Below are 15,713 nucleotides of genomic sequence, written 5' to 3' on the forward strand. Positions count from 1 at the left end.
AAAACACCCACCAAGTTTTTTCCCCTTGAAGCACTGCCCTGTCACCCAGGCTGTGTCCATGTTGTAGGGCCCTCCCACCTCAGCAGCAGCTGCCTCCTCCAGCCACCCAACCCCAACCAGCAGGTCTGCACTAGGCTCAAGCCACACTACTTGTCCTCTTTGAAAATGAGACACTCTGGGGAGCAGGCACACTGCTACTGTAGTTTTAAAGGCAAATGTCAGTGACTGAGCCTGCTCAGTAAGGCCTACTGGAGTAAGGCCTGCCTGCAGGAGGGAGGCTGTACCTGACAGGAAGAGGCCCTCCTGAGGGCAGAGGGGCTGGAGCTGGCTGCTGTACCCCATGCCCAGTACCCCTAGCAAGCAGCCACACCACCCACACCAACAGTGTCCCTGTAAAATAAGTATCAGGCATCACCTCAGGGGCAGCCCTAAGCCTACCTGTGCCACTGCTGAGCTGCTCCTTGAAGCCTCCTCTGGTCTGGTCTGGGCAGGGCATGGCAAGGGCCCAGGGCATCACCAGGCCTTCCTCATTACCACTTAGTCTCCCACACTGATCTTCTGCATTAATTAACCCAGCATAATGGACCTAATGTGGTCTTCAGAACACCTGGTGGTTGCTGTGTGCCCATGCTACAGCCTCTCACCCCGACTGCTGTGATTGTGTGCCCTGTTTTTGTTTAATGAAAGCCCCATCTGTGAAACTGTGGTGTGGGCAAGTGTGTGGAAGAGCTGACCCCTGCTCAAGTGGCACGTGCTGGGTTAGCCCTGTGGAGATAAGCTTCAGCCACAGCCTGCAAGGGCAGCCCTGGGAGGAAGGGGCTGCAGCTGAAGTTCTCGGAGGTGGCAGAAAGCAGAAGCACAGAGGGACCTGAGTGACACTGAGGCAAGTGGAGTGCCACAGCCCTTGGGTGGGCAGGGTGCCCTGAGGGCAGGGCCAATGGGGCAGAGGGGGCCTCTGCTCACTGGTTTTATCCAGATTAAAAGTACAAATAAAGCTGGAAACAAGAGTATATACCCATGTGAGCACACAAGGTTATGTGCACGTGTAAAAACCCAGGCTGCCATGCTGTCTTTGCTGGGAAAAGGACAAGGAACCCCTCCGTCGTCATCCTGCTTCCTTTGTATGGGCTGCAACTGCCAGATGGAGCAAGGCCAGCTGACAAGGCAGGCAAAAGGCAATTCTGTGAGTCCCAACAGGCTTAAGTATAAATGACACACCTGCTGCTCAGGTGTCCCTGCAAACTCCCGGGCACAGATATTTAATCTTGTGGGAGAACATTCAAGTTCCTCCTGGGCCGAGCAGGGACTTCTGGCACTCTACATTTCCAAAGCAGACATTTAAAACTTGTTTTCTTTCTAAACCCTTTTGTAGTGGTAGTCCTATGCACAGTATACCCCAGTCTTCAAAAGTGTGAAGTGTTTAACTGAAATCAGTGGGAGATGGACAAATAAATATGGCAGTGGTGTTCTTTAATCGCCAGAGCTCTGGTGCAAATTCTGCTCTGCCTGTATTCCCTCCCTGAATGCCGCATCCCTGACCATCACTGTGGGGTATCATTGTAACGGCTGACATTCACAAATGTGCCGCAGTTACATATTAATTAAAAATCACTCTGGACCATCCTGAATACTTTATTAACTTAAAACATTGTTCCAATAAATATGTACCAATAAACATAAGACACTCCATGAAATCTAAATAAGGACATTTACAAACCTGTCAACAAAGTAAAAACAGCATTTTTTTAAACTGAGGTACATGCAAGGTGATTTAAGGCAAATTCAGTCAATTATACTATTATAATAATTCCTGCCCACCTCAGCTGAGTTTCCCTTAAAAATTAAAAAACAAGAACAAATATACAAATGATGCTATTGAGTAGCTATTTTCCAGTTGTTAGAACAAGCCCAGAGTGCAGAAGCTAGTAATGGTTCTGGACAGAAAGTCTGCACTTCCCCGGTGCTCCCGCTCTCCTCAGTCAGGATCACTTCTTGGATGGATTTCTAGTTCTAAGGCATAACTCTGTGCTTTGGCTTTTCCACTTGTCTTTCACAAGCTTCCTTCTCCCTAGTGGCTGTAGCAAGAAGCAACACACACACCCCCCATGCCTCAAACACACACGCACACAGCCAGGCCTTGCACACAGGTGGCTCTGGGAGGACAAAAAGGGCCTCTCCATGACTGTTAATGCAGCTCTTGATTTGCACCAGAACAAGTGAGAGCAGGATTAGGCCCAAGCTGGTACCTTTGCTTAAAAACCAGCAAGATGTCAAACTGCACAGTTCAGTCCTGATCCACCAGGTTTTCCTGACAGGAAACCAGGAGTGAAGCCAATCAGCACTTAAACTCAACCAAGGCAAGCGCTCCCCACACCACATGCTGATGGCTCTGCCATTACCATGTAAACACTGTTATACCCATGTGTCCCTGCAAGGTGATTCAAGCTACTGAAAACTTCAGGGGGTTCACCTTGGCCATGGAAGAAATATTTTCCAGCTTACAGATATTTGGTAGCTTATCTGTCTTTGGAGTATCCAGCTTCATATCTGAAAGGCTTATTTTCCAGTGTTATTTCAGAAAGAGAGAGGGGGAGAGAAAGAGAAAAACCCCAGCCTTTAATTTCCACTTTCACAGTCATTTGGGTTGAGCTGTCAATGCATGGCCCTGTCCTTTTCTCTCCGAGCTCCTGGTCAGAAAGGTAATACCAGGGTCTGTGCTCCAGACAGGGCCTGGATCAAGCGGGGAAGCCAAGGGAGTCTGTTCTTATAGTGTTGTAGGTGCTTTCCATATTGCAGCTGGGACTCATTTCAGGCCATGCTGCGTCTCCCGGTGTCTCCGTAAATCCACCTTTCGTTGGAAGCCTTTGCCACACAGATCACAGCCAAAGGGTTTGAAGCCTGTGTGCTTCCGACTGTGGGTGATGAGGTTGGAGCTCTGACTAAAGGCTTTTCCACACACCTGGCACTTGTGAGGCTTCTCACCTGCAAGCAGAAGGCGAGAGAGAGGGTGTGAAAGAGGCATTGTGCAGCTTACGCAGGACCAGAGCAAACAGGAAATGCACACTGGGCCTTAGAGCTAATCAAAGTGATTCCTGTATGATTTCCAAAGAAGTAATTCTTATAAAAACATGCAATTGGGAGCCCCGAAGCATCAGCTGAGCCCGCACTGCAGCTGAACAGGCCTGGACTTGGCTGCACTTCCATTGGCCCAGTATAGTCCTGGGAGCAGCCTGAAGCACAGAGTGCTCCAGGGAAACCATAACTTGGGAACACATTTGGTTGCGTAGGCTCTGTGTGATTTAAACTGGCTTTGATTCCTAGAAACATCAGGAACTCCAGGAAAGACCCTCAGGTTGTGCTGAATGCCTGACATTGATTATTATAGCATCAGCATGGGAACAGGTGGGCTATAGAAGGAGCCAAACCCAGCAAGTTGGAGTCTGTCCCCAAGGGAGGTATAAGGGCCCTTAAGGGAACCCTGAAGGGCAGGGTTCATCCAGAGATCTGCTCTTCTCACCGTTCCCCACACTGAAATGCTAGCAGTCACCCCAAGCTAGCCCTGAAGTTCTCCTGCAGGCAAATAATGTAAATGGGAATAAATCCAGCCTCCAGAACTTCTCCTACAGAGGGATCAGTGGCAAAACTCCACTGGCCTCCATGGGAGCAGGATCTCAGTGCATTTTCATAGTGTTTATTATCAAATAACAAATAAAAAGGAACCCAACCACAAAACCAAGCCTGATTTTCAGAGTGGCTTTGCACCTGCAAAGCCCACTGACTTCAGCTGGAGCAAGAAACTCATTGCATGTTTGAAGATCAGATGCTTAGAAACATAAAATAATACAAAACCTGCTGGAGGCTCAGTTCACAAGTGTATGGTGCATATGAAAGGGATCCCTGATTCAGTTAAGGACCTAGTTTTATATTAGCAATTTAAAAGCCCAGTTTCTGATCTCACATCAAAATAATGGTTTTTCCCTGATTCAGAGTTTGGCTGAAATTCTATTTAATCAAGCCTCATTTGAAAAAGTTACTATGGAAATACTTTTTGTGTGACTTCCTAAACAGCTTGTTTTCATCCTGCAAACACCTGGTGAAAATCTTTATAAGTAACATTTATTGTTCACAGCTTGTTATCTAGAAAAGTCACAACCAAACAATGCTACATGTAACACCATCTTTCTACACATTTGCCATTTTTAGGCATCATCCTTGATATCTGCTAGTGGTCACTATCAGGAAACAGGATTTTCGTCATCTGAACCTTGGGTTTGGCCAGTACAGCTGTTATTTTGTGTCTACAAATGCTTCTGTATCTCACACATCATTCATTTCCCTCTAATTTAAGTGAATGGTGCAGGTCTGGAAGGCAAGATTTTCTTTTACAGATTTCTGATAAACCTGCCTTCTCACTGAATGATATTTTTAAAACAATTTCCTTCGGTGATTCACCTGCATTTTATTAGTTTCCATGTTTATTACTAACAGTGAAACTTGAGATCTCTGCACCTCTCCTTCCATTCTGTATCAAACTGCAGCCATTTCTCAGAAAGTCCGAGTAGAAGTGCAGACAATATCTGAGCAAATATTTAGACTAAGAGTTGGACCCTAGGCCCTCCAGTTTAGTGTTTAATCTAGAGGAGGAGACTCCTGTTGTTCCTATTGTAAATTGGTAGATCCTGCAAAAAGAAATGCTGCAATCAAATTCACCTGTAATTTTCCAGGGACCTCAGCTGTAAATCGAGGCTACACGAATATAATACTCTACAAATCATCTTACACAAAAGCCCTTTGAATAAACATTTGTGGATTCTATTAAAGGAACACTGATTGGATTGTGAGGATTTGGGTTATTTTGCAGCTGCTGTTCATGAAACCACATTCAAATCACCCTCCTTCGCACGAGTACAGCTCAGATAGCGTGAACAGCAGCAGGGCAGTGAGAAGCAAGAGAAGGTGCGTGTACCATCCCAGCTGGGGAGGAATGGACTACTGTGGAGACACCTCTGCAGAGACCTGCCCCTACAGCTGGGGCTGAGCACCAGCAGCTGCAGGGCTGACCTGTGTGAATGAAGGTGTGTTTCTTCATATCAGATTTCTGGTGGAATCGCTTCCCACAGTACTGGCACGGATAGGGCCGGGTGTCCGAGTGGATGAGCAGGTGGGTAGACAGAGTAGAAGATCTCTTAAAACTCTTGCCACAAATCTTACAATCAAAGCTGCGTTCCTGCAGAGAGAGGAGCCCAAACACACACACGTTACACCACACCAGTGATCCCACCAGCAACAAACTGCCTGGCAGCACATCAGTCTTGCCCCTTCTGCCTTAGCAAGCACTTTCACTTCTCCAGAGGGCTGGACTGGCCTGAGGAGACACTGCACATCATAAAAAAAGATAATGCACCCTCTCACAGTGCTGTGCACCGCTCCTCACAAAAATTTAATTGAACAGCTCTTCCTGCTGGCAGGAATGGCCAGGTGGGAGCAGCCCTGACCGATCGGGCAGAGTCCACCTGCACATTTCAACAGGGCCCCAAGACATGATCACTCCACTGGGAAGCCCAGCAGCTGCAGCACTGTTCAGAGGCCACCTCTCCACTGTACACAGGAAAGTGGGTGCTGAGGTCTGCTTGGGTCTCCCGGGAAATCTCTGTGGCAGGCTGACTTCTGCTGGCAGGGTAGCAACTAACTGCTTATTTGTAGTTCCATTATATCAAGTGAGAGCTACCTAGAGTACCTGGGGAAAACAGCTTTTTGGCTTACTACTTTAACACATAAAACAAAATGCATGAAGACCTTGCCGCCTCTCTCCTCTCCCTCACCTCCTCTCCACCTTCTTCCACCACAAATCATTTCTTCTTTCCATCCCTTAACTACCATCACACCTTCCTCTTCCTGCTGTATTTTCATACAATCACCTTAGTTTATTTGGTTTTTAATGCACTCTCCCTGAAATGTTGTCCCCTCCATGGACACAATATGCAATGCTGCTTTTTTTCAGCATTATTTAAAGGGTGATGAGATATTTCCCCTCATTGTGTGCTCTGCTGTTGCACACTCATGAAATTGTAAATAAAACAGAAAAAAAACCACTGCTGTAACTCTATCCTCCAAAAGCCAATCTGAAGAAGGGAGATTTGCCAGGTCAAGTGGGTGGGTGAAGGGGAAATATGGCACAATATCAGCAGGTGGAAAATGTTACAAGTCCTCCTACCAAAATTAACTACAATATTCTTTTGGTGTGTGACTCAGAGTGTGTCGAGACGGGTGAAGCCTGTGCTCTATACCTGGCTGGTCGTTCAGATGTTCCCTGTACAGACGCAATGACTACAAATAAGGGAAGACACAATTCTTTGGGGGAGGGGAAGAGAAAGAATGAGGAGAGCTGCATCAGAAGAAAGTGCAGTGAGTTGCTTTAGCTGTTAAAAGAGTCCACATCTGCATTGCAATTTCAAGTTCTGAGACTGAAAATTTATTATTTATCATCTGTTACTTCTGGAGTGCCAAAAGTGCCCATTGCTTAATACAGGTGCCCACAAGTTCTGGGGAATGGAAACAAAGCCTGTGTTCTTTATTTTGTTGATTTGCTCCTTTGCTCACTAGCTGCCCACCCTTTCCTCTGCCTGCCACTATATTCCCCACCCACAACTGCCCACTGCAGCCCTACCATGTCCTCCTCCTCTCCTCAGTTTAGATGCCCACCTACTGCCCTGTGATTGCCTTCATGGCCTCCCCAGAACCAGCCGAAGCGAGCAGCTGGCCCTGGCCCTTGGACCTTCATCCTGGCAGTCTGCCCCACTCTCACCTGTGAGTGCACGGCCTTGTGCTGCTCCAGGCTGACTGCATGGCCAAAGGTCTTGCCACACATGTCACAGGCAAAGGGCCTCGTGCCACTGTGTGAGCGGCGCACATGTACCTCAAGGCCATGCGGCGTGGAGAAGACCTGAGGGGAGAAAGCACACGGGGTCAGGCTTGACAGGGAGAAGGGGCTGGGGAAGAGTCATAACCAGTGTGGGAGAAAGGGATTCCTACCTTGCTGCACTTGACACACTTGTAAGAGCCAGTGCTGATGAGCAATGGGCGGCACAAGAGGTCTGACTCCACTTTGATGCCACCCGGCCCCTTCTCTTGCTGCAGCCCAGGCTGTGTCTCAGCATACAGTCTGGGTGCTGCTGCCGGCGGCCGCTCAAAGAGCCCCGGGCCCGGGGAGCCGAAGTCACCATAAAGTCCGAGGGAGGAGCTACACTCTGCACCATAGAGGGCAGGCTCGGAGCCTCGCTCGCAGAAGAGCCCCAGGGCTGAGGTTCGCTCCAGCGTTGGGCAGGGCCTGTAGCTTTGTACAAGGTGCCTCAGCTCAGAGCCACCCAGGCTGTTCCACATGTACGGTTTGAAGGGCACCGAGAAGGGGGGTGCTTCGTCTAGGGATGGACACACAGATCGCTCCGAGGCTGCGGAAACACAAGGGCATGGAAATTAGTGCGCTTCACAATACAGCCACTATCATGGGGCAGAATCATCTCAGCTTTCAGACTTGTGCCCAGAGCCAGACCGCTGCCCTTTCATCTCTAATGGGAGGGCATTTTATATTGCACAGTAGGGTCAGTGCATCCAGTACTACCTACTCACCTGCTGCCCCAGACAAATTATTTAAAGCAGCCACCAATTTTGTCTACCTCCATCTCTGGGTGCCCAGGTATGTACACACTGATCTGACTATTGAGACACTAAACAACTCAGTCTACAACTTCCTTTGGTTTTATCTGCAGCTCCTCCAAAAAGTGTATCTATGTCCCAAGATGAGCATCAAAGCTGTCCAAATGTTTAAGCTCTGATTATATCCCACACATCCATACAGCAAATATGACACTACGGAGGTGCCAGAAGGAGCAAGTGTGCCGAGATTTACCTGTTCGACAAAACTAAAAACTGCTTGTTGCACAATTTAATGCCCAAATCTAGTCTCTCAACTTCATGCCACAACTGTCCATAACTATAGTACAGCATAATTGAAATAAAGAACAGCTTCTGAGGTGTTTGAATGTCATGCCTCTCTTTTTCAGAAAAAAATAAACTAAAATCTGTCCTCATCTGAAATAAAATCATGGTTGTTTCAGATAGCTCTGAGTTTCTCCAAGAAACTGAATCCACCCAAAACATTGAGCTTCGCAAAATCATTGGTGTAAGCCGCATTAAAAATTGAAGACACAAAAAGATTTTCCTGTCAGTCATAATCAAAGCAATCTTCCACCAGTACAAGCTCAGATGGCTTCAGCTGGCTCTAACAGGCTCATCTTTGGCAATGGCATCCAACCAAGGCAGTGGGTACCACAAGATGAATCACACTTGGAAGGCCTATAGCAGAGTCTGATGCAATGGCAGGAACACAGCCTTTGAGACTGGTGTCTAAAGGCACAAATGCTCAGGGAGCCTCTCATAGAGGAAAGCACAGGCGGGCAGGGACCATGAGGTACCAGACCCCAACTGTGTCTGCCACAGATGCTGATTAATGCCCGAGGTGCTCTGCTTTCACTCTTCATCACAACAGGCAGCAGCACTGGGAGAGTCAAATGTCTCCACTGGACAGATGTTTTAGTGAACCAAGGAAAAGTGCCGATGCCTTCACAGAGATACTGGCATCCCTTACAACTTGGGCTTCCAGAATAACCTCCCTTACCCAAAAACTTGCCCACCCACAATTGCTCTCTTGCTTTCCCTCATTCCCATCAGCTTCACAGCTCCCATTGCTTTCTCAACCTTTGGTAAACCAAGATAACCAGGGGTGGGCTAGGGAAGGAAGGCACAATGTGGTAGGCTATCCATTTGGACAGGCAAATGATCACCAAAGGTTACAGAAGGGAGGGGGAAATGAGGTGAAAATTGAACTTTGAATGACTTGACTGTTTCCTATCCTTTACATAATTTCAGATGTTAACAGTCTCAATTTTTTTCCATTGAAATTAGCAGTCTTTTGGTTGGAAATATATGCGCACATACCAACAGGGACATTTGAACAGAGCAATGAAATCAAATTAGCTGACATGGTGCTGAGCATGATTTTTCCTGTTCTGCACTGACTGCAAAGTTGTGGTCAGCGTCACATCATCTATTTTGTGTCTTTGCAACCAGTTTCAGTGTTGCCATCTCTCACGATTTTATCGCAAGATTCAAAACTATCTTAAAGCCCCAGCTCTTGAAACTGCATGATTTCATCAGGCCCTCAGCCTTCCTTTTGTTTGTTTGTTCTTGTTGTAACTTTTTTTTTTTTCATCTTAAAGTCAACTTCTAGCCCAGACTGTAAAGAAAAGGACGAAAACGTAAACCCTCAATATTTCAACACTAGAACTGAATATTCATAAGTTATTACTTACAATCTTGATTTCTAAGCCAGTCCGTTGAGGGAGAGCAGAGGGAAGGCTGACCTGATTTTTGAGCCGTTGGAATTGGCAACACGGGACATGGTAAACATTGCACTACAGATCAATTGGCGTGCAACGTTCCTTCCATGGCCTCACGTTTTGGAGACCTCACAAGCACAAGTGCAGGGGAGACGCTCACGCTATACTTCTCAGAGGCAAGCTCAAGCCATCCAAGCCCTGTACCCAGCGTCAAGAAGACATGCAAACCCTGCTCTGCCACACTGCAGGGCAAGAGACGCTTTTGTGTCTGCCTCTCCACAGTATCTAGCTCTCCAAGGGGTGAAGCAGAGAGGGAGAGGCAGATTCTCCCTCCTTTTCCTAGCAATTCTGTGCAGCCTTTATATAGACCACTTCTGGGAGAAGAAATATCAATGCTTTTTTCTGAAGGCAAGGGAAACTCAGCCTGAAATGGTTGGGAACTGATTGATAATGCACAGCAAAGAAAGATTCAAGTGTCCTCCTCCACAGACCACAAAACACCACGGTCTCTGCACAACTCCATTACACCCAGCAAAAGGGTCCCTCCAAGACTGTAGCATCAACAGGTTCATCAGGACATACTAATATACTGCTGCACTGAGCTATCAGGCACCTTCTGTATATGCAAACACATGTGATTACAAACACATGTAGAAAGTGAGGTTAAATAATGAAGTGATTTGCACTGATGGAGTCAACAACGTATTGGAGTGTTAACAGCACTATAGAGGCATTGTGCCTGTGCACGCCCACCTCCATCAGCAGCACAGCACTCAAAGACAAACCTAGCTTTCACTGCATATCGAAGTGCAGCCTGCACCTATGTTCACTTCTATGGAATAAGGGGGTGATAATACTACTCACTGCATCTGCCCTGAGCATGATTTAGAAACATCATTTCTCATCTGCCCTGCTTATCAAAGCACAGAAACTGTGCCCCACCCAGACAAACACAATAATAGAAATCCAGTCTCTCATCAATGCATCTTGCAGAAATGACCTAGGCACAAATTCCAGCTTTGCACTGAATCTGACAAGGCAGCTGGAAGGCAGAGGGATTGCGGGGGAACTGTGGGAGGAAGCCCAACTGTCTAATCCTGATGCCACTGCTTTCATCATTAACGTAATAGCATCTCTCTCAATGCACGAGGTTCATTTAATAAAGTTCTTTCCTTACAGTACTTGGAATCCCTTACCTTCCCATTCCTCCTGTGAATGGGATCAGAGAGTCCCAGGACCACCTTCCCCCACCCCCAAAAAATCTTGATCTAGGCATGTCACTCTCATTTTGCAAAGATACCTTCCATGGGTAGCTGGATGGTTGGTGGGGAACTAATGAATCCCACAGCGGGGAAAGAAATGAGTGGGGAGGAGGAAAAGGCAGAGCAGCCCTGGTAAATACCTGCTCCATTTTACATCTGTCTTTTAGACAACTCGTGAAAATGGTCTGTTTCCCGTGCAGAAATGGTAATTATTTGGAGAAGGAGGAGCAGGACAAATTCGTTAGAACAAAAATTACGCACATTGCTACAGTTCATGCAGAAATATTAAGAAAAGAGAGACTGCTGCATTCCTGCATTTGGTCTGGTCTGTCATTTGCACAGACTGAAACTGTCCCGTGGCTGTGATGGTACTGGGCAGCATTTTGAATGTCCTCTCAAAGGGCTTTAGGACTCTTAAAAGAGGGGGAGGCTTTAAAAATGCAAACCCACATCATTACCATCAGCCACTGATATGCAAGGAAACTATAAAGATGAAGTTGGAAAATCGGTTGGGAAACGGGACTAAGTATTCATTTGCTGATGCCTGCTGTCAGTTGGTAAAGCTGAGACAATTTTTCCTTTGCTAAGCCAGAAATTGTTCTTTTTTCCAGCTGTCACTTTTTAACCAAGGCAATAAAAAGTGGGGTTTATATATACATATTTTTGTTATAAAATGACACCATTGTATTTTTAAGTGAGATAAGTATTCGCGCCAGGCTGGGGACAGCATTTCCCACTGCTCCAACCACATCAAAGACAGGACGAGGGAGCCAGAGACAGGCGCTGCAGCCATAAGTGTGAGTTTCCTGGATTTGGGGTGTTTAAATCTGACTGTCATTATTTTCATCTGGTTTTTACGAATGCGTTTTTAGAAAAGGAAAAAAGCCAACAACACAAACCCAAAACAAAACCAAAAAGACAGAGAAAGGGGGGAGGGAGAGATCTTTTTTATAGGCAAGGAGCAAGAAATAACCTGAAAGGGAGTTAGGGAAAACGCCTGGTACAAAACACAAAGTCAACTCTGTTTACTACAGGTATATATATTAGAAATTTTTATATTTTAAAACCAATTTAAACTCTGAGTAGCAGGACCCTGTAGGAAAATGACGGGACCTTTAAAACATAACCAGCTTGCCTCTAGCAATTAATCAGAAACCAAAAAATCAACACCCGATGGCATCACAACTTTCCTACAGCCTGTCACCCACTGCTCCCTTAGTGGTGGGAGATGGGCTGGAAAAATCAACCCGAGAGAGATAACCCGAAAATGAGTGGAAGGGACAGATTTGCCTCACAAAGCGGGAAAAGGCAAATCTGTCCCTTCCACTCGTTTTCGACGGCGGCTCCCCGCCATAAGACATTGCCCCACGGCACCGACACAGACACAGAGTCGGACCTTGGCCGAGCGCTGCTTGCTCTGGTCCTACCTGGTGAGACGGAGGGCGAGGGAGGTCTCCAGAAATCCTCAAACTCAGACACCCTGTCACAGACGCTGCCCTCGCAGCTGGGCGCTGACTCGGAGGTGCCATCGGCAGCTTCGGTAAGGTGGGATTCCGGGGAGAAACGCCCCTGGGAAGGCTCCGGATCGGGGAGGACGGTGCGGCACAGCCCCGTGTCCTCGGGGATCTTGGTGTCTGCAGGGAAAAGGAGGCGAGGGGCTCCTCAATGCGGGTCCGCGGTGGTAACCAGCCACCTCCCGCGGCGGCCCCGCTCCCATAAAGGTTTGCTGCCGGACTCTCTCCAACTCCGCATCAGCCCCTCCGGCGCGCCGCAGGGCTACTGGCCGGTGCTGGTGCCGCTGGCACCAGGGTGATGCGAGGCGGGTGGGTTGTGTCCGCCGCAAGCGAGGCTGAGACTGAGGGACTCCTACCTGCACAGATCTGGGCTAGCACCGTCTCCAGCCGCAGGCTGTAGTCCTCGTCGGCGGAGCGGGGCTGGTGGTAGCTGTGCGCTTTCTTGCTCTTCACTAGGAAGGACCTCGGCATGGTGGGGTGCTGTCACGGCCGGCGCAACCGCTCTCTCTCTCCAAGCACCGGGCACGGCGGCGGCGAGCGTCACCCCCGAGTCTCCCGTGGGGCGGTGGCGGGGAGGCGACCTGCGGGGAGGCACCGAGCCCGCCGGTGAGGGCCGGGGCCGCCGGCCGGGAGGGGCCGCTCGCCGGGGGCGGCGCACCAGGTGGCGGCGCGCAGGTGGCTCCGGCCGCCGCCCCCGGCCCCGCTCGCCTCGCCCCCCCTTCCCGGAGCGCAGCTACTCAGTCTCCCGCCGCCCCCGGCCAACGCTACCCCTCGCGGTGCCGCTGGGGCCGCCCCGGCCACGCTCCGGCGGCCTGACGGCGAGCGGTGCCCGGCCCGTCGGAGAAGGGATGCCGGCTCGACGGCGGCTGCCGTATCGCGGAGAACAGGCAACAGTAGCGGCCGGGCACCGTTCGTCGGACGAGCGGGGGCTGAGGGAGCTGGGGGGGGCGGTCATGTGCACCCCCGTCCCTCCGCGGCAGCGCGGCCGCACTCGGCGGAGTGGGCGCACCGCGCCTCCATGTTTGTGCCCGCACCGGCAGCCGCGGCAGAAGCGGCGCCAACAAAACGCACCCCCGACACGGCTTATCAATTCCCGCCACTCAGAACAGGCTGGACGGCGCGGGGCTGTGTCGGGACGGGCGGGAGAGTCGTTACAAACCCGACCGCCTAAACCCGACGCCTGAGAGGCTGTTGCTGTCGGAGGGACTGATTCACCCATCCAGCGCGAACCACGATAACGTGAAAACGAACAAAACGGAATCTCTCCTGCAGCCCGCAGCTGTTGGCGCCACGGCACCTTGCAGCTGCGGGCACAGAAAGCCGGGGCGGGGAGACGAGGTGGGAAACCTCGGGGGGGGAGGGGTGCGGGGAGCCGAGGGGGACAGGCGCCGGGTTACCCAGAGCTGCCCCGAGCCTGCTTCTCGGGTGGAGGCGGGAGAGGTTCACTCGAACTCGTGCAGCGCCGGGCCGCCTCTGTCCCTATACCTGACACTTTACAATAAGCGAGTTTAAACCACGTTTGCTTGGTTCTTTTGGGGGGATTTGCGGGTTGCTTTTTTTTTTTTTTTTCTTTTTTCCTCCCCCTTCTGTCAGCGGCCTCAGGTTTGCGAACGGGGAAAGGAGGGAAGGGGGCCGGCCACGCCTGCCCCGGCCGGAGCGAAGCCGGTCTGTGGGGGCGCGGGAGCTGTCCCCCAGGTGGCGACCCTGGCTGCGCCGCGAAGGACCGGCCCGTCCGCACCCGCCGGGGGCAGAGCCGCTCCGCGCCGCCGGGGAAGCACCGCCCCTGGGCACAGCGCCGGGAAGGCGGGTGGGAGCGTCGCTGCCCAGGCCCACCTGCGCCTCGGTTCATCCTTGAGCGGGGGCTGGCAGCGAGCTGGGGGTGAGAAATCAAAGCGGCCCGATAACGTGTCGCCCTCCCTGACGGCAACGGCAGCCGCAGCCGTTGAGGGGCTCCGGCGCCGCTTCTGCCGCGTGTTTTCATCCCGGCGCGGCGCTTTTCCCTCCAAAAGCCACGCCACGGAGGCGCCGCCGGCCTCCCCCGCCCCGCCGCCCAAGGCCGGAGCCTGCCAGGCCGGGTCCGGGCCCGTGGGAAGGCGAGTCCCGCAGCCCACCTGGCCGCCGCTCCGCCGCGGGCACCTGCCCTCTCTCTCCCCCGCACCGGCCGTTGGCCAGAGGGCCGCGCGCGCGGCCGCTCCTGGCGCCTAGCGGCGCGCGGGGCCCGCGCCCGCCAACGGCCGCCGCTGTGGGGGCGCGAGGCCGGCGCCTCCCCGAGCCGCCGCGGCTGAGGCAGGGCTGGAGCTGTACGGGGGCTGGGGGAGAGGAGAGAGGTGAGGAGAGGAGAGGAGAGGAGAGGACAGACGAGGTAAGGAGAGGAGAGGGGGCGCTGCCACCCCGGCCCGCCCGCCGGCAGCTGCCCACGCGAGGCGAGAAAAGCAAGAGCGCTTACCCATTCGGAGGGGTGAAGGAAGCTGGGCTGCTGACGGGGTTTGCGCCGCAGCCTGCTAGTTTGGGTGACTTTAAATTTAGCCTCCCTTTAAGGAGCAATGGTGCTTGAGTTGGCTTTTTTTTTTTTCTTTTCTGTCTCTCTCAACTCCTTCAGAGCTCGGCCCCCTAAACCACAAATTCCACTTCCTGAGCGTTAGGAGCTTCTGCAACAACAACAAAAAAAGCTTTAAACAAAACAAAAAAAAAGGCCAAAGCCTCACAAATCAGCACTGTTCCCGCTCCTCTCTCTCTCTCTCTCTCTCATTTTTCCTTAAATGAAAATGGCTTACCGTATTCCACCTCAGAGGGCCCGCTGAAGTGACATCAAAGTGTCATTCTGGAATCGGGTGTTTCATTTCTCTCGGGGTTCTGCTCTAGAAATTACACACATCTATCTGAACTATTCTTGGATCCCCTTCAACTTCCGCAACGAGAACAAGTCACAGATTCAAAACACAGATTGACTCAAGGCGGGCAGAGGCAGAGGGCAGGGGACGGAGGAGCGCGGCATCGCTGCCCCCGGCCCCGGGAACGCTGGGACGCGCCTCCCGCCGCCATCGAGCCTTGCATGGCGTTGTGATCGGGGCTAAGGCAGGGCCCCGGGCGACGGAGACCTCCCCTAGACTAGAAATAACTTGTTGTGGAAAACTCTTTTGGGATAAATACGCCCAACGGCGCTGAAAATACCTTAAGACCCAAGCCTAGAGGTTTGCTCATTTCCCTTCGGATTTAGGTAATGGTTAAATATGGAAGGGGTAGGCGAGATCCCCCACCACCCCCCCTCCCCGGCGCACGGTGGCTACTGTAGCTTGGAGGATTCAAACACGAAGGCGAAAGAGGAGCTGAGCCAGGCGAGAGGGAAGCGGCTGCCTTCCTTGCCTGCCTGCCGGTGTTCAGTCTGCTAACTCGGGGAGGATCCGGACGGCAGGCACCGGCGGCAAGCACGGCAGCGGGGGTCCGCGGCAGGCAGCGCCCCGCACCGCCCGCACCTGCGGGGACCCCCGGGCTGTGCAGCCGGGAAGCCTGCTCCCTTCTGCAAAGAGAAAAAGGCTCGCCTT

General features: G+C 51.3%; 1 protein-coding gene across 1 annotated transcript; it reads right to left on the reverse strand.

The window, feature by feature from the left end:
- Positions 1-1,614: 1,614 nt before the first annotated feature.
- On the reverse strand, positions 1,615-14,726 carry GFI1 (growth factor independent 1 transcriptional repressor). Its single transcript, XM_075759921.1, has 7 exons — positions 14,618-14,726; positions 12,528-12,752; positions 12,085-12,291; positions 7,033-7,448; positions 6,806-6,943; positions 5,062-5,227; positions 1,615-2,982 (listed from the first exon to the last, which is right to left on the reverse strand). The coding sequence occupies exons 2-7, from the start codon at positions 12,640-12,642 to the stop codon at positions 2,804-2,806; spliced, it is 1,221 nt and encodes a 406-aa protein (XP_075616036.1). The 5' UTR covers positions 12,643-12,752; positions 14,618-14,726; the 3' UTR covers positions 1,615-2,803.
- Between the last annotated feature and the right edge of the window lie 987 nt (positions 14,727-15,713).

The sequence above is a fragment of the Balearica regulorum genome, chromosome 8 (genome assembly GCF_011004875.1).
Source record: "Balearica regulorum gibbericeps isolate bBalReg1 chromosome 8, bBalReg1.pri, whole genome shotgun sequence".
In the NCBI taxonomy this organism is placed as follows: Eukaryota; Metazoa; Chordata; class Aves; order Gruiformes; family Gruidae; genus Balearica; species Balearica regulorum.